At 47.6% G+C, this 24,841-nt stretch overlaps 2 protein-coding genes across 5 annotated transcripts in view; both read left to right on the forward strand.

The window, feature by feature from the left end:
* Positions 1–1,768: 1,768 nt before the first annotated feature.
* On the forward strand, positions 1,769–12,107 carry BANF2 (BANF family member 2). Of its 2 annotated transcripts, XM_077310022.1 has the most exons (4): positions 1,786–1,905; positions 6,682–6,757; positions 9,177–9,305; positions 11,889–12,107. In XM_077310022.1, exons 2-4 carry the CDS (start codon positions 6,734–6,736, stop codon positions 12,033–12,035), a joined length of 300 nt encoding a protein of 99 aa, XP_077166137.1. In that variant the 5' UTR covers positions 1,786–1,905; positions 6,682–6,733; the 3' UTR covers positions 12,036–12,107. The 2 variants fall into 2 exon arrangements, with proteins under 2 accessions (XP_077166138.1, XP_077166137.1); XM_077310023.1 differs by lacking the exon at positions 6,682–6,757 and having other exon boundaries at positions 1,769–1,905.
* An 8,798-nt stretch (positions 12,108–20,905) lies between these two features.
* RRBP1 (ribosome binding protein 1) overlaps positions 20,906–24,841 on the forward strand; it is a 57,594-nt gene continuing 53,658 nt past the window's right edge. For 2 of the 3 annotated variants that reach the window (XM_077310650.1, XM_077310652.1), the window contains exon 1: positions 20,906–21,052. The gene's annotated coding sequence lies outside the window, so the exon portion shown is untranslated. Of the gene's footprint in view, positions 21,053–21,570; positions 21,933–24,841 lie in introns of those variants that run through there. The other variant, XM_077310651.1, reaches the window with a different exon arrangement.

The raw sequence follows: 24,841 nt of genomic DNA on the forward strand, positions 1-24,841 counted from the left end.
AAACCCCCAAAGGTTTGTAATGGAACAAATGGATAGTTCAGAGTCCTTTCAGCATTCTAATTTCAAAGGATGCATTCATTTGGCTTTTCCCTGGTGTGTTTTAGAGCAGCCATTCCCAACAGGGGTCATATGGCCCCCAGGAGGGTCCTGGAACATTTGAAGAAGGCCACTGAAAAATTGTGAGAAAGGGATCCTAAAGAATTTATGGGGAGCCCTGGTAACTGAACTGACGGGATACCTTTTTTTGTCATATATGACATCATAAATTGCTAGAAAGTTTGACCTTTATCTAGGGAAAGAAAAAGAAATGTAATAGGTTTCTTTGCATGTGGTTGAATTAATACGTTCAAGGAAAAACATGAATGCACATGCTTCTCTTGGTCAGATGTTCTAGAAATCTGTCTCACATATATATATAAGGGAAAGAACATTGGTTATAGTTCACTCTTATATTAGGCCTTTCTTAGCCTAGCTCATAACACGAGCAACCAGGCTACTGCAGGGGGGTCTGGAACCTGATAAGAGCTTCTGAAAGGGCCATGGCTAACAAAGTTGAGAATGGCTTTTTTAAAGAGCTCTACAGAAGAAGTAAGAAGTACAGAAGGCAAGAAGACTGAGACAGAAGTAATTTCTCAGGGCATCTGTATGTTCTAGAATGCTTTGATATACTCAATCTGGATGTTCCAGGCTAGCCCAGTCTCAGAAGCTAAGCAGTTTCAACCCTGGTCAGTATTTGGAAGGGTGACCAAGGTTGCTACGCAGAAGCAAATACCAAACCACCTCTGAGCATCTCTTGGTTCGGAAACTCCACCAGGTATTCATAAGTCAACTGTGGCTTGATGCCAAACCAAACCCTAAAACTGCAGTATGTGAATGGACATTAACTTTATCAAATCCTAGTAGACAAATTCCCCCCAACTTGAAGATATATACCAGCTGATCGTTACAGAGGGGGTAGGTGAAGGGCCTTTAGCCAATCTAAATGTATTTATGGGAGTGGGGAAATCAAGGGTTTCCCACTATTTCTCGCAAAGTAGGTAAATGCAATGCATCCTGCTGCTTTTTAAAGAACTCCCAAGATGGCATTGCATAAACTTGTCCGTCTTCTAAGAAGATCCTAAATATTTAAAGGCAACAACCTTTGTATATGCACTTTCTATGTAAGAAACTTTTTAATGGTCCGTACTATGGTTTGCTAAGGTAATGTCAGTTTTTAATTAAAATTATTATTCATTTTAAATTACCAATTAAAATAGTTGTCATCTCTCATTTATGCACTGATTCATTTTGAAGACAATTGCATAATGCTATGGGCCAAAATGATTCTTCCTCAGCTTTTTCTTCATATTCTTGAAAAGTTGTTTTGCATAATTGTGGTTTCATGGACTAGGATCCTTTCCCCATGCTCTGGCCCCAGATCTCCAGGAATCTCCCAAACTGGAGCTGGCAACCCTAAAATCTAGTGACAATGGGACTCCCAAAGGAAATTCACCAAGTGGAGCAGCTCCAAGCAAGTCTCATTTGGTTATCCGTGGCCATTAAAATGTCTTTAGTTCTGAAATTTGGCATTAACACTGAATGGCTATTTTGAGTGCCCAGAAAAAAATGACTGGTCTAATACAAACATTTTTATTTATAACAAACAAACAAAAAACCCTCTGCACTTCCAGGCAAGAAGAGGGAAGTTAAGGTCCCCAAAGCAACCTCTCACCTGGCTGCCCAGCATGGTTGTGTGTCATTACCTGGTTGCAAACCCCATTGTTACCTCTGCCTGCTTCAGGTGATAAGCTCCCTCCCCCTCCCCTCCCTCTATGAACAGGTCTGAATGGCAGGTCTGGAAGGAACTGGTTAGCTTCATTCCCACCAACTCCCAAGCCCTCTGTTCGACCAGCAGGAAAGGAAGTGGTGAGCAGAAATTAATGTCAACTATCGTTCAGATGGACCAGTTAGATTGGGAGGATCTGCAAGGGATTCCCTGTTCTGCCCTGAAGTCCACAGAGCAGCTCAAAGCTGGTCATGCTGTCTGCATCTCAGCTCCCTTCCTGGTTCTTTGTGAGGATTAAAAAGCAGAACTATATTGGGTTCCTAATGCTGCTCCCTTGTTAGTTTTGCTCCAGTGCTTCTCAAGCAGTTTGGCTCACAGCAGACACTGTCCTTCACTCAAGAGCCAGGGGGTGTAGCAATTAAAAGCAGTGGCTTCTAATCTGGAGAACTGGGTTTGATTTCCTACTCCACATGCAGGTGGGCAAGCTTGGACTAGTCATAGTTCTCTTAGGGCTGTTCTCGCAGAGGTCTCTCAGGCCCACCTACTTCACAGGGCATGTATCATGGGGAAATGGCATTTGTAAGCTGCTTTGGGATTTCTTCGGGTAGTGAAAAGTGGAGCATAAAAAAAACCCAGTTCTTCCCTCAGGGAAAAATCTCAACCTCAAATTATATCTTCTGTTCTTGGGTGTTTATACACTTTTTATTGATATTTTGCTTTTCTCCCTAATTGGGACCCTAATCAGTTTATCACATTGCTCTTCCATTTTATCCTCATGATAACCATGTGGCGAGGTAGGGTAATCCAAGACATCATGTGACAGGGACCAAGATCACCTGGCAGGTGTTCCTGGCAGAGTGGAGACTCCTGCCCAATTGCCTCTGGTCCAACACTCTAATGCCAGGTTGCCTTTCTTGTTCTTAAAATGTTGTGTAGTGGTTATAAAAGGTCAGACTAGGGCTTGGGAGACCTAGTTTCAAATCCCCACTCTCTCATGGAGGTTCTCCCTATCTGATAGGCTTATCGGGAAGATAAAATGCAGAAGGGGAAAAATTGGGTTGTAAATGGCTTTGAGACCCCAGACAGGACCCTGATTTTATTGTGCTACTTCAGTCCAACACGGCTACTCATTTGAATCAGATAATGGCGCTATCCAAATCTGGGAATCTATTACTACTCTCCTAAAACCGTTTCTTGTTAATAACAGACCCATCAAACCTTCATCATATTCAAAGAACGGTTGGTTTGACCAAGAGTGTAAAACTCTCAAAAAAAGTATAACCCACATGATGAGAAAAGTAATACTAAGGAGTTCTGGATGCCCCAACTTTTGTACTTAGGACTAACACGGCTACCCATCTCAGTCTTTTTCTTGTAGTTGTTCTCAACAATTCTCTCCGTTCTTTCCCCACTCCTGAAAAAAAATCTCTCCAGCGTATATGTCTTCACCACCACAATGATACATGGCAGAATAGTTATACCGAGAGTTTGCCAGCTGGAGAGAAAAAGAAGTGAATCAGAATGCCTTTTCGTCATAAAATTGAACTCGCTTGGAAGGGGGAGGAGATGGAAAATAGCCAAATGAGGATCACTGCTCTGTGGTCGCCATTTTCCTAGAGCGTGCCCTGATCCCTCCTGATTTACCACGTCATATGACCACTCTGAGATGAATTTACTCCATGCAAATAATTTATTTCCTTTTTCTTAAAATGGAAATTACCTTTTCCTTACAAAAATATGCCAAATTTAATTTGCAAAAAAACAAAGTTACAATAAATAAATAAATAAATACATTTTAAAAGCTGTCTTTGTATAAGTTCTCATGTTTGGAAAATATATAAAAGAATAATTTGTGCAATTCTTACCAAAGAAGAATGACAGAAAGACGGATGTTTGAGTTCAGTGGCACCTTTAAGACCAACGGAGTTTCATTCAATTCCTTTGAATAGAACTTTTCTTATTTATCTGGGGATTTATATACCGCCCCCCTCAGTATATAATCAGGACACAGCATTGCAAAAACATCAGAATGTACAGTGGGAAAAGATGCTACAACAAAAGTCCGTTGAGGTGGGTCACCATGTTGATCTGAAGCAACAGGACAAAGTTTGAGTCCAGTGGCACCTTTAAGACGAACAAAGTTTTATTCAGGGTATGAGCTTTAATGTGCATGCACACTTCCTCAAACAATTACCAGCTCACACATATAGGCAGAAGGTGAGCAATTTATAATGTCTTGCCACAATTTTATTGAGAAGGGAAACAAAAATTGAGTAAGAGAGGAGAGAGTTAGTCCTAACTGTCTAACTGACTAATATTTAGGAGGGAAAAGGCAGCAGGAAGCATACTCAAAGAAGCAGGAAGTCACCAACTGAGCCAATCAGGACACAGGAGGAGTTTGTTAAAAATATCAGGAAGTTCCTAATCTAAATATGCTAACTACATACCTCCTCCAATGCCTCCTGTAAGATATTCTTTTTATGCTGTTGAATCATGTGCGCTACAGATTGTGCTTATTCCAACACTTATGGGAAATAAATTATTTAGCTAGAGCTGGTTTAATCTAAAATTCTATTTCAACAAGTTAATCACAGGTTGGATTCATTTACATCTGGTCGGCAAAGGCTGTAGCAGTCCCAACTCACAACATAAGAGATAACAGAAATTAAAAGGAAAAAAGTACAAAGAACACGTTAGGTGCGAAGTCATGTCCAACCCATTGCGACCCCATGGACAATGATCCTCCAGGCCTTCCTGTCCTCTACCATTCCCCTGAGTCCATTTAAGTTTGCACCTACTGCTTCAGAGACTCCATCCAGCCGCCTCATTCTCTGTCGTCCCCTTCTTCTTTTGCCCTCAATCACTCCCAGCATTAGGCTCTTCTCCAGGGAGTCCTTCCTTCTCATGAGGTGGCCAAAGTATTTGAGTTTCATCTTCAGGATCTGGCCTTCTAAGGAGCAGGCAGGGCTGATCTCCTCTAGGACTGACCGGTTTGTTCGCCTTGCAGTCCAAGGGACTTGCAAGAGTCTTCTCTAGCACCAGAGTTCAAAAGCCCAATCAAAGATCCCCTTCAAGGATCGCTGCCTTGTCATGGCGAAGGGGCTTGAGTAGTTCAGTGAAGCTATGAGCTATACCGTGCAGGGCCACCCAAGATGGACAGGTCATAGCAAAGAGTTCTGACAAAAGGTGATCCACTGGAGAAGGAAATGGCAAACCACTCCAGTATCTTTGCCATGAAATCTCTATGGACAGTTCCAAAAGGCAAAACAAAGAACATAAAAAAATTTTAAATGCAGGAACCAAGCAGACCCCCCAAAAATTAAGTTTAAGTTTCTTTTCCATAAACAACAAGACATTTGTGCAATTTATTACCAGATCAGCCACAGCTTTGGCCCAGATCTATATTGCAATAAGTAAATTATTATCTTTGTAAGCTTTTTATCTAGAGTGTTTATCTCAGGATAGGGCAATTAAAAGGGCTAGTTTGAGATCTCTAGAACTTCTGCCTTCAATCGTATACTCTTCATGATGCGGTCAGTTTTTCAGAGAGAATTTTCCTCGGCACTATACAAAACCCACAGGTTACGTTGAACAAACATAATAAATCCGTCGCAAGTTAATTAAGTCTATTGACATAATGTCTAGCAACGTAATGCTGTAAATACAATTTAAAAAATCTATAGTTACATCTCAGTTTCAATAATAGAATCCAGATTGGTACCCAGGGATAACCAAATAGAACAGAACACCATGGGTGGTCAAAAACAGCTCCCAACTCAAACCAGTTCAACACATCATTAATAACCTACAACCTACTCTGGATAATCATATACCAGTCAAACATATCCTGGTAGGGGAGCCCTTTGCTTGCCGAGACAATCTCACCCCAACCTTAAACATCTTCTCACTTACAATGACCTAACTTGAATATAGTGCCCGGGGCCAGGACTTGTAAGAAAGCAAAACGACTAATTTATAGGGTTGCCAACCTCCAGGTGGTGACTACAGAGTTCCAATTGATCTCCAGGAGATAGAAATCTGTTAAACTGGAGAAATGGCCACTTTGGAAGTTGGATTCTATGGGTTAATACACCACTCAAGTCCCTCCTCCCGTCAAACCTTGCCTTCCTCATGCTCCACCCTCTAAATCTCCAACCCAGAACTGGCAGCCCTACAGTGTAATGTCCAATTATCAAAATGAACCACACCAGACACATCTCAGGCTCCTTCACTTACTCATCATGCACCCAGCAAGCGTCAACAATGTCCTTCTTTTCTTTGCATTGGACAAACAAACCGGTCCCTAGGCAAAATAATAAATGGAAAAAAATCTGACATTAGAAAAACCCAGTAGCCATATACCAGTGAGAGAATAGTTTAATCTTTCCGGACATTCCTTTGTTGACCCAGGAGTGGCTATTCTTCTACAGAGAAGCCTCAAGGGGAAATTACAATGTGAGATTGCCAAACTAGAATTCATTATCAAATTCAAGACCATGCTCCTGCCGGGATTGGATTCTTATTTTATTACAGATGCTAATTTTAAACACTTCCCACCTCTATGCATGCCTCCATGTTCGAACCATGCTGATTACATTTTGCGTTGTACTTTTACATCCTGACTCCAACTTCTCTTCTGCCTTCTGGATACAAGGGCCGATAGCAATTCATTCTCATTTGTATCTGACAAAACCGCATGCCTCTTTCCCTTCTAACGTTCTCTTAGGGAGGTTTAACCGTATTAATTTAGCAGAAAGACTGTTTTCATGGTTGTATGGTCCTCGATCTTCTTCCTCATATTATTTTGTTTCTGTTTTGTTTCCTCATATTTGTTTTTGTTTTGTTTCCTCATATATGTTTTGTTTCCTCGTATTATTCCTGATATTATTTTGTTTGGCTCCCTGGCCTTGGGATAGAGAGTTACCAGCAATTCCCTGGCAGGAATGTTTCACAGTTGCATGGAGACGGATGGGGCAAGCAGCATATGGGGAGGTGAGAGCCCGTGATCACTGATAACAGGCAGTTTGGTCTCATCTTGTGCTTTTGTACACTACACTGAATTCCAAGGGACTGATTGGCTATATTTGGTTGTGACACAGTCTACTGATGTAACAGAATTGATTTTTGCTATATATTCCCTGTCATGTAAGGCAGTGGTCTCCAACCCGGCACCGGGCCGCGGCTCCCTCTCCCCGCCCCCCCCCCGCAGTAAAAAACTTCCCAGGCTGCAAGCTTGCGGCCCGGGAAGCTTCTTACTGCGGGAAGAGGGGAGAGGGGAGAGGGAATCAGGGGCGCGCCTGCGCATTGCGCATTGCGCGGCCTGGGCGCGCATGCGCAAAAGTGCCGCGCATGCGCGATTTCAGCCGGTTGGGGACCACTGATGTAAGGAGATCATAGTCTGATGAAGAGTGCTTGCACTCGAAAGCTTACGCCCTGAATAAATCTTTATTGGTCTTAAAGGTGCTACTGGATTTTATTGTTTTGCCCCAAGTTCTCTTTATACTGCTATGTAATATCTGACATTCTTTCCTCCTTTCAATTCCATTTTGACGAAACTGTAATAATAAACTATTTGACTGCAAGGATCCAGCTTAAATCTCCCATATTGCAGCATTTTTAGGCAAGGCTTTTAGAATTAAATCCTTTTTTTTTAACGAAACTGAGTAACCTTGTTTGATTTTTAATTTTATTACTTTGTATTTCCTTACTTGTATTCCTCATTATGCCAATAAAGGCTTCTGTATCTGTAACTGCATGACAACCATAGACAATTTTGTTTGACTTCAAGGTATTTATGGATATTTCCCCTAATATTACAATCCAAGTATTGTTATGACACAAAATTATTCATAATAAAAATTTTACTAAATCTTGCTTCTACTATTTTAAAAACCATATATATTACATGTAGCTTGGCTTTGTGTTTGCTTAGATCAGCATTTATATTCAGAGTTTAGTAGAAAATTAAAGCCACTTTTTTGGCAGCTGGAGCATAGGTTGGGTTTTCCATTTAAGAGTGATGGAATTGTATCTGCTACCATAACATCCCATATTTTATTGTACCAGTCTTAAATAGAGTTTTTTCCTTTCCATTTCTGTGCTGTTTGCGCTATTAGTAGCAGATTTATAATCTGTTTCTGAATTACAAGTAGTTGTCCTCAGTATACTCAAGCAGTATAATTTTAGCTCATAGGAGAATGTTATATCCTGTTCTCTTTTGGTAACTATATTTAATCGGAGATTGGAAATGTTGTACACTGCCAACAGGCATGGTAAATGGTACCTTGACCTCTACATTTCTTTCAACATTTGGGTTAAGGTGGTATAGGAATATAGTTTCTCTGGAGTTAAAAAACATCTTGTATAGAACAAAATCAATACAACAAAAAATGGTAAAGTGACAGCTGTTAATCATAGAATCATAGAATCATAGAGTTGGAAGGGGTCATACAGGCCATCTAGTCCAACCCCCTAACATAGGCAATTGTATTTCTCCAATGATTTGTGAACTACAGATAAATTCAGGTGGACTGATTGGCTATTTTAGCAAAGAATTATCAAATGGCATTATATGTCTGAATTTGGATGTTGTGACACAGTTTGCTAATTTAACAGAATTAGCTTTTGCTTTATATTTCCACTGTTATGATGGTAGTTCATTAATCTGAGGAAGAGTACATGCACTCGAATGCTAACACCTTGAATAAATCTTTGTTGGTCTTAAAGGTGCTATTGGATACTATTTTTGCTGTGCTAATTCAGACTAACACAGCTGCCCCTTGAAGCTAATTTTATGACAAACTGGATCCAAGGGAGACCTGGCCAAAATGGCAAAGCTTACCAAAACAATAACAGACCTGCAGAAGAATTTCAAGAACATTGGAGCTATTTTACATGATATTAGCTAGATTGCTTGGGTTACCTGGGGCTCAACACAGGACTGATAAAGCTGTTCTGACCAAGCAGTAATATCAGGGCTCTCTCAGCCTCACCCACCTCACAGGGTGTCTTTTGTATGAAGGGGAAAGGGCAGGCAATAGTAAGCCACCTTGAGACTCCTTTGGGTAGAGAAAAGCAGCATATAAGAACCAACACTGTTGTGCTGTGTTGTGTTGATAGTGCTGTTCTCACAGATCAGTCCAGTCAGACGTTCACTCAGCTTCACCCACCTCACAGGGGGTGTGTTGTGGACAGAGGAAAGGGAAGGTGCTTTGAGAATCCTGGTAGAGAAAAGAGGCATATAACAAACAACAACGACAACAATAAATATATACCATCCTAGTAACAATTCACTGCCTAAGCCCTCTTGGTCTTCTAATGAAGGAGAGCATTATACTCCCATAACTATCATTGACTCTGCATTCCCCCTTCCCCTTTTTCCTTTACTTCCTTTCTTCTCTGGGTGATCCAGGCCATGGCTATCAGAACTAAGACATTTCAGGACTTTGTGTGTGAACCTATAGGCAACAAACCAATCACAGCAGTGGACGGCATTAATGAGGAGCTTGGAGCAAAACTCGCTGCCAAGGGCTTTGATAAGGTAAGAGCTGAGTTGGATGGGAGCTATACAAGTTGCTATGACTAGATCCAGGAGTGGCCAGACTAGGTCTCCAGACATTCATGGATTACAATTCCCATGAGCATATTCTGTCAGGGGCTCATGGGAACTGTAGTCCATGGACATCTGGAGAGCCACAGTTTTGGCCACCCCTGGCATAAGCAAATACACCTGGGGTTTCCCCACACCCATTGTTGGCCATATCTTAGATGCTCTTGGGAAATGAAATAGACTCCCTCCATCTGGATCAGTTGTCCATTGCAAAAGGGTGACTTTGCCTATGAAGTGAGCAAAACCCACAACAGTTTGAAGTATGGGGGGGGGGGCTCAGTGCAGCCAACAGAATCCACACATTCCCAGACCCATCCCCAGATCCCCAATTTCTCCCCTATTGAATAAAGGTAAAGGTATCCCCTGTGCAAGCACTGAGTCATGTCTGACCCTTGAGGTGACGCCCTCTAGCGTTTTCATGGCAGACTCAATACGGGGTGGTTTGCCAGTGCCTTCCCCAGTCATTACCGTTTACCCCCAGCAAGCTGGGTACTCATTTTACCAACCTCGGAAGGATGGAAGGCTGAGTCAACCTTTAGCCGGCTGCTGGGATTGAACTCCCAGCCTCATGAGCAGAGCTTCAGACAGCATGTCGGCTGCCTTACCACTCTGCGCCACAAGAGGCTCTCCCCTATTGAATAGGGGGGTCAATAAGACATGGAGTCACTGGTGTGCCGACACATCAGCTCCTTATTGATTGCACACAAATGAACTAAACAACAACCAGCAACCCAAACTTACATACAATTCAGAGGCTCCTGCTAAAGCCTGTGATCAGTCCTAAGCAGAGCCCCCTAAATGGACAATTATAACAACCAATAGCAGGCTGGATCCTGCTATTTTACATATCCTCGATGCTAGTGTAAGGATCCAACACCCACCCACCCCAAACAAAATTCAGTCGAAATACAAGTGGGTTAACATTACAATGTTATAAATGTAACAGATTGCTTCCATATAAAGGTTTTGCCCCAGTTAGGTGTCCAAACTAGAGCAGGGCTTTTTGGATCATCTACACAACATTGAGCCTCTCGTGGCACGGAGTGGTAAGGCAGCAGACATGCAGTCTGAAGCTCTGCCCACGAGGCTGGGAGTTCGATCCCAGCAGCCGGCTAAAGGTTGACTCAGCCTTCCATCCTTCCGAGGTCGTTAAAATGAGTACCCAGCTTGCTGGGGGGTAAACGGTAATGACTGGGGAAGGCACTGGCAAACCACCCCGTATTGAGTCAGCCATGAAAACGCTAGAGGGCGTCACCCCAAGGGTCAGACATGACTCGGTGCTTGCACAGGGGATACCTTTACCTTTTTACACAACATTGGCAACTGATCATCCCCTTTCTGTGTTTCTCAAGCCTGGTTTGATACAGTCATTGTGGAAAGATTACAGTTAGAGTGGGTTTGCCTGACATGCTGACTGGGAGGCATGCATTTCTGCAGGCTCTGCTCTTACTGTCACTGTTTTCTACTACATTCCACGAGACACATGAGAATACACAGGCTCAGAGAGGACTTCTATAAGGGTGGCTCTTGGAAGAATAAATATTCCAATTGCGGAGCTCCAAGAGATCTACTGGGATACTTCTCATTAGTGTGGGAACCTCTCCATTCATATGGTTTACCCCCTTATAGTCCCCATTATTACATCCCATGAGTGCATTTACATATTAGACCACTGAAGGAGACCCCAAAGAGGGGTGGGGGGTGGAAACACATTTGGTTATCTGGTTTCTTGTCATTTATTCATGCATCAAAATGTTTTGGATTTGTGCAGTAGTGCGTGATAGATGTTGATGTTTTTAAAGTTTTATACGTGCACGTGAATTTAAATAAACATTTCCCGTTTAATATTTAATACATATTCTGTTGCTGCCCAGCCTTTTAGGTTCCTAGCTTGTCCCACCTCTGCTACTATTTCCCCTCTTGTCAGTATAATGTGGTGGGGTGGGGGGCTAAAAAGCCCATTCACTTCCAGAACCCTTCAAACCCTGCAGCATCCCGAACTGACAGAAGGGAATGAAGGTCCAGAGATGTATATGTAATGTTTCTTGCACTCTTCCTTGAAGATAAATGCCTGTATCTGCAACAATGCATGTGTTACGCACTGTCAAGTCACTTCAGACTTATGGCAGCCTTATGCATTTAGGTCCTCCGACCCTGAGTTTCATTGGTGGTCTCCCATCCAAGAACTAATTCAAGCTGACCTTGCTTAAGGTGGTGGATAGCCATTGCCTGCCTCTGGGTAGCAACCCCAGGTTTCCTTGGGGGGTCTCCCCTCCAAGAACTAATTAGGGGTGACCCTGCTTCGGTGGTGGTTTGCTTAGAGCAGGGGTAGTCAAACTGTGGCCCTCCAGATGTCCATGGACTACAATTCCCAGAAGCCCCTGCCAGCGAATGCTGGCAGGGGCTTCTGGGAATTGTAGTCCATGGACATCTGGAGGGCCACAGTTTGACTACCCCTGGCTTAGAGCTTCAGCTGTAAGGGAAATGACACCTTTTGGCTTCCCTCTCTTCCAGGCATACATCCTCCTGGGCCAGTTCCTGCTCCTAAAGAAGGAATGCGCTCTGTTTCAGAAGTGGCTCAAGTCCTGTTATGGAGCCAGCAGCTTCCAGGCTGAGCAGTGTGCTCTCTGCCTCTTGGAGTGGTGTTACGCCTTCCTTTAAGCGGCACTTGGATACGGAATCGCTCCTTTTAGAAAGTTATCACCATGGCCTGGAATAAACAGTTTCATGCAACAGCTTTGGTATTCCTGAATCAAACATTTTGGCTCCCAAACTGCAAGTTATTCATGATTTATACCAGCCATTCTCAACAGGGGCCATATGCCCCCCCCCACGGGGCCCTGGCACATTTGAAAGGGGGCACAGACTGAAAAATATGAGAGCCCAAAGGGTTCATGGCGGGAGGTGGGCTGGTAACTGAACTGATGAAATAGCCTTTTTGTCACATTATGGCCTCATGAATTGCTAGAAATTTCAACCATTGTCAAGGGAAAGAAAGTGAAATGACATAACCCATATAAGAACCAACTCTTCTTCTTCTTCTTCTTCTTCTTCTTCTTCTTCTTCTTCTTCTTCTTCTTCTTCTTCTTCTTCTTCTTCTTCTTCTTCATGTGTTCTTGAATTAATGCATTCAAGGGAGGGAAATTAACACACATGCTTCTCTTGGTCAAATGTTGTAGAAATCTGCCTTGTGTATAGATAACAATCAGTTTGTGGCCAATACCTATTTATGCCATAAAGCAGTGGTCCCCAACCTTTTTATCACTGGGGACCAGTCAATGCTTGACAATTTTACTGAGGCCTGGGGGGGTTAGTCTTTTGCCGAGGGACATTGCCGCCTGAGCCCCTGCTCCACTTGCTTTCCCGCCGGCACCTCTGACTTCCCGCCACCCACTGGAGGGTGCTGCCAGCAGCAGGTGCACAGTGCCACACCGAGGGGGAGCCCCAGCCATGGAGGCTGCCGGAGAGCACCAAAGGTGAGCCGGCGGCAGAGTGGCAGGGCAGTCCCTGAGACAGCAGCCAGGAAAGAGCACGAGGAGGGGGACGAGGTACCGACTGATCCACGGACTTGTACTGGTCCCCGGACCGGCGGTTGGGGACCACTGCCATAAAGCATAAGTAATAAGAGAAGTCTTGTTTATTTCCTCTTTAAATCTCAATATATCCACCAAATTGAGGTACTTTTGCCAACAATGAACCTGCTGCCCTCCTCAGTTTGATTGAAGAAAACTCTGGTGCAACAAGGAGGTAATGGAACCCGGTCCCACATGGCCCAGTGAATCTGTTTGTGCAGCATTGCTTGTTGGAAACTTTTTCTCTGAATCATTTCTTCTGGGTTATTTTCATTACATATTGAGATTTAAACAGGAAACAAACAAGATGTCTTTATTTAGGGCATAAATAGATATAGGCCACACAGGGGTCATTGTTTCTTTTGTTACATATTGTTTTTGTGCACTAAACATCTGGAAGAAGTTCCTGACAGTGAGAGCGGTTTCTCAGTGGAACAGTCTTCCTGGGGAGGTGGTGGGTTTTCCATCTTTGGAAATGTTTAAACAGAGGCTGGATAGCCAGCTGATGGAGAGACTGATTCTGTGAAGGCTCAAGGAGGTGGCAGGTGACAGTGGCTGAGTGATAGGGTTGTGAGTGTCCTGCATAGAGCAGGGGGTTGAACTATAGATGACCCAGGAGGTCCCTTCTATGATTCTATGATATGAGCCAAGGTAAGCCAAGTACAGTTAGTTCACACTTTGCTTAGGCATTTTTTAGCCTAGTTCATTGCGCAAGTGGCCAGCCTACTGCAGGAGACTCAAAAACGTGAGAAAAGGCCCTAAAAGGGCTATCAAGTATAGAACTGTGGATTCCTCAATGTGGACTCAGAAGAAAAAAGGAGTCTTCTCTATGTTTATAGGTGAAAAGGTTATAACATAAAGTCATAAAGAGTCAACCAAAACGGGATCCTAGGTTAAGTGACCCGCTTTCTGTTCTATCTTCGTCAGTGGTTGTTCTTCCAATATACTGTCATAGTAGTAGTCGTAGTATCACATTGGCAAAATGCTCATAATCGTCTGGGGATTTCATAAAGTGCCCCAAATAGACAAAAGGAGTAAAATGCAACTGGTAGAGTTCCTCTTGGATTCCTATCAGCAAGTGGATATATAACTAGATCATAAGAATACGCATCAGAATGAACCGACAAATGCCATGAAATTAGCTATGAAGGACACTCCAAAAGAGTATGTGTACCCAAGATGTATTTTAAAAATAATTATTTCAGGAAGTGAGAAGTCTGTTCTAATCAGCAGAGAATTCTGGTATGAGGGTCAGCTCTGGCCCTGCTAGTGGACCTTTGGAGGATCTGGATTCCAGCCACTTTGTGATACTAGGTGTTGGACTGGATGGACCACTGGCCTGATCAAGCATGGCTTCTCGTACATGGGGCACTGCATCGATCAGTCCCCTTTAGACGGAGAGTTTGCATTAGCTTAGTTCGTTATACCAGTGGTCCCCAACCTGCGGGCCGCGGCCCGGCGCCGGGCCGCAAAGGCCATGGCGCCGGGCCGCGGCTCCCTCTCCCCGCCCCCCCCCACCCCCGCAGTAAAAAACTTCCCAGGCCGCAAGCTTGCGGCCCGGGAAGCTACTTACTGCGGGAGGGCCGGGAGAAGGAATCAGGGCCGGGCCGCGCCCGTGCAGGCCGCGCCGGCGCGGCCCGATCCACGGACGCGGCCCGCGGGTGTGGCCCGATCCGCGGGCGCGGCCGGGCGCGGCTCGCGGGTGCGGCCGGCGGGCGCGGCCGGGCGCGGCTCGCGGGTGCGGCCGGCGGGCGCGGCCGGCGGGTGCGGCCGGCGGGCGCGGCCGGGCGCGGCTCGTGGGCGCGGCCGGGGTGCGGCCGGCGGGCGCGGCCGGGCGCGGCCCGATCCGCGGGCGCGGCCCGGAGCGTGGGCGTGGCCCGCGCGGGCGCGGTCCCTGCGGGCGCGGCCCAATGCCCTGCCGGTCCCCAGCCTAAAAAAGGTTGGGGACCACTGCGTTATACTATAATTTAAGCAATAACCACACGGTCCAGATTTCCATTGAGTTAGTCATTCTAACTGTAATCTTTATAGGAAGCGGTTTCCCTGAAGTTCATTCATCTGTACACCGCCCGTGGCGCCACGGGCGCCACGGACTAAATAAAAGAGTAAGCCCTTGGAAGGCGGGCTGTGTCCGGGATGAGGAAGGGTGCCGATTGGCCCCTTCCCCCAGACAGACTATTGGAGGGACCAATCGGCAGGCGCGAAGCGCCTGCCGATTGGTCCCTCCAATTCCTTGCCGGAGCAACTGCGAGCCGCGCGCAGCGCGGCTCGCAGTTGCTCCTTGGCTGGCGGCCTGACGCGGCCGGAGGCGCGAAGCGCCTCCCGCCGCGTCAGGCCGCCGGCTACTGAGTCCCCGGCAGCCACAGGCTGCCGGGGACTCCCGTCCGTTCTGCCAGCCAGCCGCCAACGATGAAAACAAGCCGCAAGCCAACCGCTGCCGCCGCCAGCCAGCCCTCGCCGCCGCCAGCCACCCGCTGCCGCCGACAGCCAGCCCTCGCCGCCACAGAAAATGGCCGCCGCCGCCAGCCAGCCGCTGCCCCCGCAAGCCAGCCCTCGCCGCCGCCAGCCAGCCCCCGATGCCGCCGAAAATGGCCGCCGCCGCAAGCCAGCCGCTGCCTCCGCCAGCCAGTCGCCGCCGCAGCCAGCAAACCAGCCGCCGCCGACGACAATGGCCGAAAATGGCCGAAAAGATCCCCCGCCGCTGCCGCTGACGCCGAAAATGGCCGCCGCCAAACATCGCCGACCTCCGAAAATGGCCGCCGCCGCCTCCAGCTAGCCGCCGCCGCCGCCTCCACCCAGCCCAGGATGCCCCGCCGCCGCCGCTGCCGCCCGCCAGCCCTTACTGACGCCTCCGGTAAGGTTCGCTCCTTTTCTGCTTGCTGCCCTTTCTCCTTGCTACCCTTCCCTTCCCATTCTAGCGCCCATTGTATTGGAATTACAATGGGCTCTTTTACTAGTATATTATAAGTGCTTGTGTGTCATTTCCTGCTTGCGGTGAGAGGTGATTTCATTTTAAACTACAAATTTAATCGTTTAGATTTCTTGTCTTTGAAAGCGGTTGGTTGGATGAAATGTTTGCTGTTTGCTTTTTTTTTTTTTAAGTCACCACATTATTGACCTCTTTGTGCCTCTCAATGTTTTACATTTCATTGTTAGGAATTTAAAAAAACACACACACACAAAACATGGCTCTTTCACTGAAACTCAAGACAGGTTACAAGATATTAAAATGTACAATTAGAGAGCATGAGGCATCAATCCACAATGTAATAAAATGAAAATTGCAGAAATGGAAAGCAAAACCTATCCTGGGCTATACTAAACAATTTCACAATAAATATAAATAAACGTTTCTTATCTCTTCTTTTATATATATATGTATATTAGAACAAACAGAACGGCCTCTAGATTGAACCGTTTTCAAATGGGTTTTCCTCAGTGGTTGTTTTTCAAGTTTCCCTCTCAGAATTTAAATTATATGTGGCCTTTGGCTCCCAAGTTCGGGGAGGTCTAGTCAAAAGACTATTGCAGATTGGAATAATGACTGTGTTCAGTTAAATATGTTCTCTTCTGTTTTGTAAAAATGGTTGATAAGCCTGGGAAAAAAAAAAGGGGAAGAGTCTTTTGACTAGACCTCCCCGAACTTGGGAGCCAAAGGCCACATATATATAATTTAAATTCTGAGAGGAAAACTTGAAAAACAACCACTGAGGAAAACCCATTTGAAAACGGTTCAATCTAGAGGCCGTTCTGGTTGTTCTAATATACATATATATATAAAAGAAGAGATAAGAAACGTTTATTTATATTTATTGTGAAATTGTTTAGTATAGCCCAGGATAGGTTCTGTTTTCTGTTACAATAATTTTGAACCGTCCTTTTTTTCGTGGTGTACTCTTAGAAATGGAAAGCAAAGCAAACAGAAAACTTGTGCAAGACATGAGATATACACAAACATCCGGCTAGCTGCTTGAATTTTTATCTAATATGTTTTATGCCAGGTATGTGTTGTGTACTGCCCCAAAATAGCTTTGTTATGAGGCGCAGTAGAGAAGCTCTAAAATATAATCAATATAAGGAGAGATTCAAATGAGTTGGCATGTTGGTCTGAAGTAGCACAATAAAATCAGAGTCCAGTAGCACCTTTAAGGCCCATTATGCACGGCCGCCGAAACGGCGATTTTGGGTCACATGGAAAACGCGGAGGGGGAAGAAGCGAAGCAAACCGCTTATGCACGGGACGGGACGCAACGGTGGCAAAACCCAGAGTAACTGATTATGCATGCAGCGACCCCGGCACCGCTTCTGTTTGCGCCCAGGTCACCCAGAAGCTCCGCTTTCTTCCGCGTTTCGCTAACGCGGCTTTTTCGGTGGCATGCACCGAATCTGCGGCCGGTTGCAGCCGGCTCCGTGCGTTATCGGTGATTTTAGTCACCGCCATTCCACCCCGAATGTGGGCTATCCCTCCCCCCATGCATAATGGGCCTAAGACCAACAAAGATTTATTCAAGGCATGAGATTTCGAGTGCTAGTTTGAGGAAGAGTGCTTGCATTCGAGAGCTCACGCTTTGAATAAATCTTTGATGGTCTTCATGGTCTAGACTCTGATTATATAATCAATAAAATAACCTATAATCCTGTTCCCCTTCTAAAGGGACCCTCCAGGGCCATTCCCCTACACTGTGCCATACTCTCTCTTGTAACACACTTGAATTGTGTTGGGCTACAATAAATTTCTTCGGGGGCTCAGCTTCATGAGTGTTTCTGCATCCAGTGTTCCACACACATTGGATAATGCGCTTTCTACGTGCTTTTGCAGTGGATTTTCCTGTGCACAAAAAAGGAAAATCTGCTTCTAAGGTGCTTTGAAAGAGCATTATCCAACATGTGTAGAGTTTTGATCCTCTCTTGAGCTTGCAAATACGGTGCTTCACGGAACCGGACTGCCGTTGTTATTGCAAGGCAGTCTTCCTCTGGTTTTGTCCAATATATTGCCAGATGGCTATCAAGGGATTCAACAAAAGAATGGGATTCCCTTTTTAAATCGAGAATTTCCTCTCCAGTATTAAGATGGAACGCTCTTCAGAGTCTGGGAAGGGGGGAACCTTAGTTCAGCCCAGTGTGATTTGAGTGTCTGGCTAAGACAGGTGGCAGGAAAAAACCCCTTAAAACAGCCTTTCTCAAGTTTTTTACTGTTGAGAAACCCCTGAAACATTTGTCAGGCTTCGAGAAACCCCAGAAGTGGCGCAATCGTGCAGAATACGGTTGTGAAACACAGCTGTGTACACACCCATCCACCTCCCCTTTCCCCCCTCTCTAGGCCCATCACTGGCTATTTTTTGGGAGGGGGGGGAAGGAAATGTGTTGACATGACCATATATGGTCCTATCACCAGACAAATTTTAAAAAGATCTAAAAAATTAACTAACCCACAATTCAGGAAACCCTTCCAGGGCCGTCAAACAGGAAATTATCTGAAAAATTGTTCGTGCTCATGAAAGGTCATACCTTGAATAAAACTTGGTTGGTCTTAAAGATGCAACTGGTCTCTAAATTTGTTTAAGAAAACCCCGGGGTTTCATAAAAACCTGGTTGAGAAAGCCCGCCTTAAAGACTTACGATTTAATTTCCAGTGTTGAAGGGAAAATTGTGCTAAGCCTCCAAGGTGACACCAAATTCTTGTTTAATTTTGTTGCTACTAATATGGTTACACATCTGGGATTATCATCCGAAATGGCCTAGGAGATCCATGGTGCTCCCCTAAGTAGAGCTACACGTCTCTAAACCCAGGATTCAGCAGCACGCAACTCTTTTTAGGACAGCACTGGCCCAGTAGCTTCCTGGGTTACTGTTCTGTATGTAGCTCAGTTCTCAGCAGGGCTACATACACAACAGTGACCTTGGGCTACTCTCTTCATATGAAGGGGATATGACGTGACCCATCTAGTACTGTCTGCTCAGACTGGCAGTGGCTCTCCAGCATCTCATGGCTGGGGTCACCTATTTCCTGATTGTTTTCAACTTGGGATATTGTGGACAACCTGGGCCCTTGTGCGTGGCACACAGATGCTCTACCACTGAGTCACAAGCTTTCCTTCCTGCTTCTTGGCAGGACAAAAACGACTGTGGGAGGTGGGCTTTAAACTGAAACAGAGGGTCCCAAATAAATGTGACAGGGAGGGAACCATGTTTCTGCCCATCAACAGCCAAGAAGGGGAGGCTTAAAAAAAATAAAAGCAACAGAGTATGTAGATGACAGGCAGTAGAACCTGCCCCCTCCTCCTCTCCTGGTTCCTTCTGCTTTCTCTGCTTCCCTTCTGCCCTTGCTCTGTTGGAACTGTCTGTTTCCAATACGGGAATACTCCTAGGTGGAGCTCTCCTCATCTTGACTCCTCATTTTCTGCAAGTTGTAGAACCACCGCTGTTTTACATGTTGGAAGGCAGGATGGAGGGCGGGAGGAATTGGGCTCATGCCCCCAGCTGAAAGAGGGAGCAGCTGCAGCCGGTCCCTGATGCAAGAGGAGCAACTGTGCTGTCTGCTTCCAGGAGTGCAATTCCTGGATACTTCCTTGTAGGTGAAGGAAGTAGTCCAAAGACTCCCTGGTCCCTTATCTAGAGGGAAGAGAGTTTGGTAGTGCGGCCCCGGAACTTCTCATGGCCTAGAACTGGAGATGTCAACGATTTCTTTCGGCACTTGACAAACTGGAAGTGTGGGATAGAAATAAAATTTATTATTATTATATCAATTTATCTCTCACCTTACTCCTCCAATGGGGATCCAGAGCATCTTAATTTATCTCCCACCTTTCTCCTCTAATGGGGACCCCGGCGCATTAACATAATTCACCTCTCCTTTATTTTCTGCAAGGTAGGTTAGGCTGAGACAGGGTGACTGGCCTGAGGTCACCTGGCGAGTTCCTTCAGCGCAAGTGGGGATTTGAACCTGGGGCTCCCAGATCCTAGTCTGATACTCTTAATTACTAACTACCCCATTACTACTCTCTCAGTTCAGGGGTTCTGAGGCTTTGCATCAGGGGAGGAACAGAATGGATGGGACAAATTGTAGCAGATGGATTGTGTGGGGGGGTGGGCTTTAAACAGAGACGGCATCAAATAGAAATGATTTAATAAAGCAGTTTGCCCAAATTATGCTCCCCTTTCACTAGGGATGCCAGCCTCCAGGTGGGACACGGGGACCCTCTGGGGAATCCCCCAGACTTTCAAAAACATCAGAAGTGGCACAATTGTGCACAACATGGTTGGAAGCATTGCTGTGGTCATGCTCACCTGGTGCCCCTCCTCTTCCCACCCCTTCCAAGCCCAAATCTCCAGGAACTCTCCATCCAAGATCTGACAACTAAGGATGCCAACCTCCAGGTGGGACCTGGGGAACCCCCAGAATTACAGCTCATCTCCAAACCACAGAGATCAATTCCATTGGAAAAAAATGGGTGCAGTGGAGGGTGGGCACTATGGCCTTGTCCCTCCTGGAGGCCCCTGTCCTCCCCAGGCTCCATCCTGACATCTTCAGGAGCTTCCCAACCTGGAGCTGGCAACCCTGCCCCCCAATCCTCCACAGGTGACCCGGGAGAACCAGACCAGCCTATGGTCCCCCCCCCCTCGCTAACTCTGGCAGGATCAGCCGTCTAACGGGAAGGAAGCCGGACCGAGGGCGATGCTGGGGAGGGGCGCAGACAAGCAACGGGGGGTGGGGGAGGCCACGAGCCCCTTTCCTCCTCCCCCCCGTTGGCCAAGCGCCGCCAGGTGCCGAGTCCGGAGCCTCCGGCCACGCATCAGCCTGTCCGCCGCGACCCCCGCAGAGCACGTGGCGTGGCCCCTTGGCCCCCGGCCGCCCCCCTCCCCTCCCCTCCCCTCCCCTCCCCTCCGGCCAGCCGGCCAACCGGCCAGCCATCCAGCCAGCCAGGGGGGCCGCGGCGCTCGTGGGCCCGGCTCCAAGGCCCATCCCGGGCGAGGGGCGGGGAAGGCGAGTCGCCTGCCCCCGCGAGGGAGGGAGAGAAGTGCCACGACTCCACGCAGGCAGCCGAGCCTCTGCAACCGCGTGTGGCCCCGGGCGGACCAGCCGCAGGCAGGCAGGCAGGCAAGCAGGCAAGCAAGCAAGCGGCGAGAGGGTCGCGACGCCAACGGCGCCCACGGCTGCGCCAACAGCGCCCGGGCAGGGGGGGAAGGCGCGGGCGGCGGCGGCGGAGGGCAGCGCAGGGCAGGGCAGGGCAGGGCGGGGGGCCGCTCGGACGGGCGGGGTGGGCCAAGGGCCGTGGCGTGCCCCGCGGAGGCTGCTCCGGAGCCGGCCTGGCCGGGGGTCCCGGGCTAGGCGGTGACGCGCGCTTCTGCGCCGGCCGGGGGTGGAGGGGCGCTGCCGGCGCGGCCACGGCGGGCGGTGGGGAGGGGGCGGCCCCTGCGCCCCCCTGTCGCTGTGCGGGCAGCCTGCGAGCAGGCGGCGGCGGCGGCCGGGCCGGCGTGGCGCTGGGGGGGTCGGCGGGCGGCCGAGTCAGCCTGGCTGCAGTGACGACGTGTCCACTTCTGCCGGCGGGCGGGACCGGGGAGGGGAGGGGCGGGCCGGGTTGGCTGCGCGGAGCTGGGCGAGCGGCTGCGCCGGGGCCGGAGGGCGCCGCTGCTCCTCGCTCGCTCGCCCGGGGAAGCGGGACGGCGGCGCCGCTCGGCTCCCTGTCGTCGCGCAAGTCGGGGCCGGAGCCCGGGAAGAGCCGCTTTTCGCCGCGCCTCCAGCCCTGGCGGGGGATCCCCGGGGGCCGCTGGAGCCGGCGGGCTTCGGCTCCCTCTAGCGCCGCCCGAAGCAAAACTGGGCACCGGGAAGACTTTGCTTGGCGGCTCTTGGCCTCGGCGCGCCGAAACCGGCTCCGGATTGGGGATGCCAACTTCCCGGCGGGACCGGGGGATCTCCCGGAATTATAGCTCCTCTCTACACTGCAACGATTCGTTCCCCTGGAGAAAAAAAGGGTTGCTTTGGAGGGTGGGTTCCGAAGGCATTGCGTGCCTCAGAGGTCCTTGTCCCTGAGTCTCCACGGCTTGGGCAACCTGGATCTGGCACCCCTACCCCCCCCCCCGTCTCCCATTGGTGGTTGCAACCTTACCTTGTGTAGCTTCAGGGGGGTGTCGGCAAGAAAAGAATCTGAGATAGGAGAGTTCAAATGCTGCTCTCTCGGCTTTCCACAAACTATGCAGAACTGACCTAAGTGGCTCGCCGTGTTGGCCGGAAGCACCAGAACAAATTTAGACTCCGGCGGCACCTTAAAGACCGACTTTGAAGGTTTAGAGCTTTTGTGTGCACTTTGAACTACCTTGAATAAAACTTGGCCGGTCTTAAAGGTGCCCCCGGACTCTACAGGGGTTATGCGAAACTGAACTATTTGAAAGGGCTGTTTTGTAGAGCTAATAGGATTGCGTTGCACAAAATGGTTTTGCAGACTTGCTTGGATAACACTGGGGTCTGCGGCCTGGGCTGCTGTGTCTGGCTTCTTGAAAGGAGGCTGCAATTGGGGCGATTTCTGCACCGCTGAATGCCGATTCAGTTCTTGCCAGCTTCCAGACTTCTTGGATCCTAACGCATCGGTTGCTGAATTCTCCAGTGTTGCTGGAATGTTACTGACATGGGTGATCTGCCTTGTGTCCCTGTAAGGAAGGCAGGGATTCAGGGGTAGCCAAACTGTGGCCCTCCAGATGTCCATGGACTACAATTCCCATGAGCCCCTGCCAGCGAACGGCTGCAGTTTGACTACCCCTGGATCATGTAAAACTGAAGTGCTCCTTTCTTGAAACCAGCCTGTTCTAGCCCTCCTTCGAATGATGACTGAGTAAGCCAAGATAGGCACGATGGGTCATCTCAGAACAGCCGGATGGGCTGTCCTCATGTTTTGCCATTCAACTGCAGGTATATTCTCTCACAAAAGCAAGATTGGCTTGTTAAGTCTGGTGAAAGTTAAAATCGGAGTGGCAGACTTCTCACACACACACACACCTACACCTCCCCAGATTTTCTGGCAATTTTGTCAGTTTCGATTCTGTTGCAAACTGAGGGCTAATTTATTTATTATTTATTTGTTGTTGTTGTCAGTTGCGAAGTCGTGTCCGACCCATCGCGACCCCATGGACGATGATCCTCCAGGCCTTCCTGTCCTCTACCATTCCCCGGAGTCCGTTTAAGTTTGCACCGACTGCTTCAGTGACTCCATCCAGCCACCTCATTCTCTGTCGTCCCCTTCTTCTTTTGCCCTCAATCGCTCCCAGCATTAGGCTCTTCTCCAGGGAGTCCTTCCTTCTCATGAGGTGGCCAAAGTATTTGAGTTCCATCTTCAGGATTTGGCCTTCTAAGGAGCAGTCAGGGCTGATCTCCTCTAGGACAGAATAAAAGTTAGTCCTTCAGGAGCCACAAATTTCTGCTTATTATCTTTCTGAGGTTTCAGAGTTCCTGTTTTAACCTATCATTTAAATATAATTGATTTATTTGATTGTTTGGTTGTTAGATTTTTATACCACCCTCCCATACGGCTCAGGGCAGTTCACAGAAAACATTGCAGGAATAATGCATAGAACTGTCTGAATGCATGATACTGTCATAAATAACATATCAACAAGAAAATAACAGAGGCATCAAGTAGAACGACAACTCAAATAGAAAGACAAGCCCCAGGGAGGTCAGGCTGCTTCAGGACATGGAGGGGGTGTCTGAGGAGGTGTCTTCCCCTTAAACCCGTCATACATTCCAGAGAAGCAGCCATATTGCAGTAACAGTAGCCGGGAGTCTTGGGGCACCTTAAAGGTTTAATGCCAGCAGAACTTTTTGTGGAGGCACCTGAAGAAGTTGTCTCTCATACACTGAGGCTTCCGCCAGAATAAAAGTTAGTCCTTCAGGAGCCGCAAGTTCCTGCTTATTATCTTTCTGAGGTTTCACAGTTCCTGTTTTAACCTATTATTTAACTAGCGGCAACCTGTGAACGTATGTTTGGCCAAGGCATGTTTACCTGGAGGAGCTTTCCAGAGAAGAAAAGTATGTCTTGCTTGACTGGCTGGAGAACTGGGAGCGGGAGAGAAGAGGAGGTAGCATTCGGTCTGTGTTAAAGAGGGAATGAAGGAATTCACACAAACTGTCACCTCTTACTTCCACCACCCCCACACCGTGTGTAAAATGCGAAAATGTTTTCTGCATTCTTGTTTCACTGTACCGTACTGCTGACCTTGAGTCGAGGAGCGACTTTATTTGTTTAGTTGCAGCCAACTGATGACGACCCCCAAGGGCTTCCAAAGGGAGAGGCGGTCAGAGGTGGTTTGACATGGCCTTCCACTGGGGGTTGGACTAGATGACCCACGAGATCCCTTCCAACTCTATTATTCTATGATTCTATGATTCACTGCAAAATCTTCTTGGTGGTCCCCCATCCAAGCATGGACTAGGGCCAGCCCACCTAAGGTTCTGAGATCTAATGAGATCAGCTATCCTGGGCTATTTATGTCAGGGCAGTAGCATCTTAGAGACCAATATGATTTTCAGAATATCTTTGAGATGGAGAATATTTTGTTTGTTTGTTTGTTTAGAATTTCAGGATATGGACTTTTGAGAATAGAGAATGGGATACCTTCCTCAAGTTTGACTTTCTTGGTCTCTAGGGTACCACTGAACTGAGATCCGGGTGTCTTACTAAAGATCTGCCATGCCTATCATCTGAGAGTATTGATAACCTTAGCTGTCAAGGGTTCAGCTCCGGGTGTGTTCAGAAATCTCTGCCACAGCTTGGTTTGAGCCAAGATAACAGTGGCCTCTTGTCAGGCAGTCCTAAGCCCTTGGCCTCAGCTGTAAAACCTCCTCCATGGCCTTGTTCGTATCACAATGGTCTCCTTCGAATGCCTGGTACAGTTCTGGGAACA

The sequence above is a fragment of the Paroedura picta genome, chromosome 14 (assembly GCF_049243985.1).
Source record: "Paroedura picta isolate Pp20150507F chromosome 14, Ppicta_v3.0, whole genome shotgun sequence".
Taxonomy (NCBI): Eukaryota; Metazoa; Chordata; class Lepidosauria; order Squamata; family Gekkonidae; genus Paroedura; species Paroedura picta.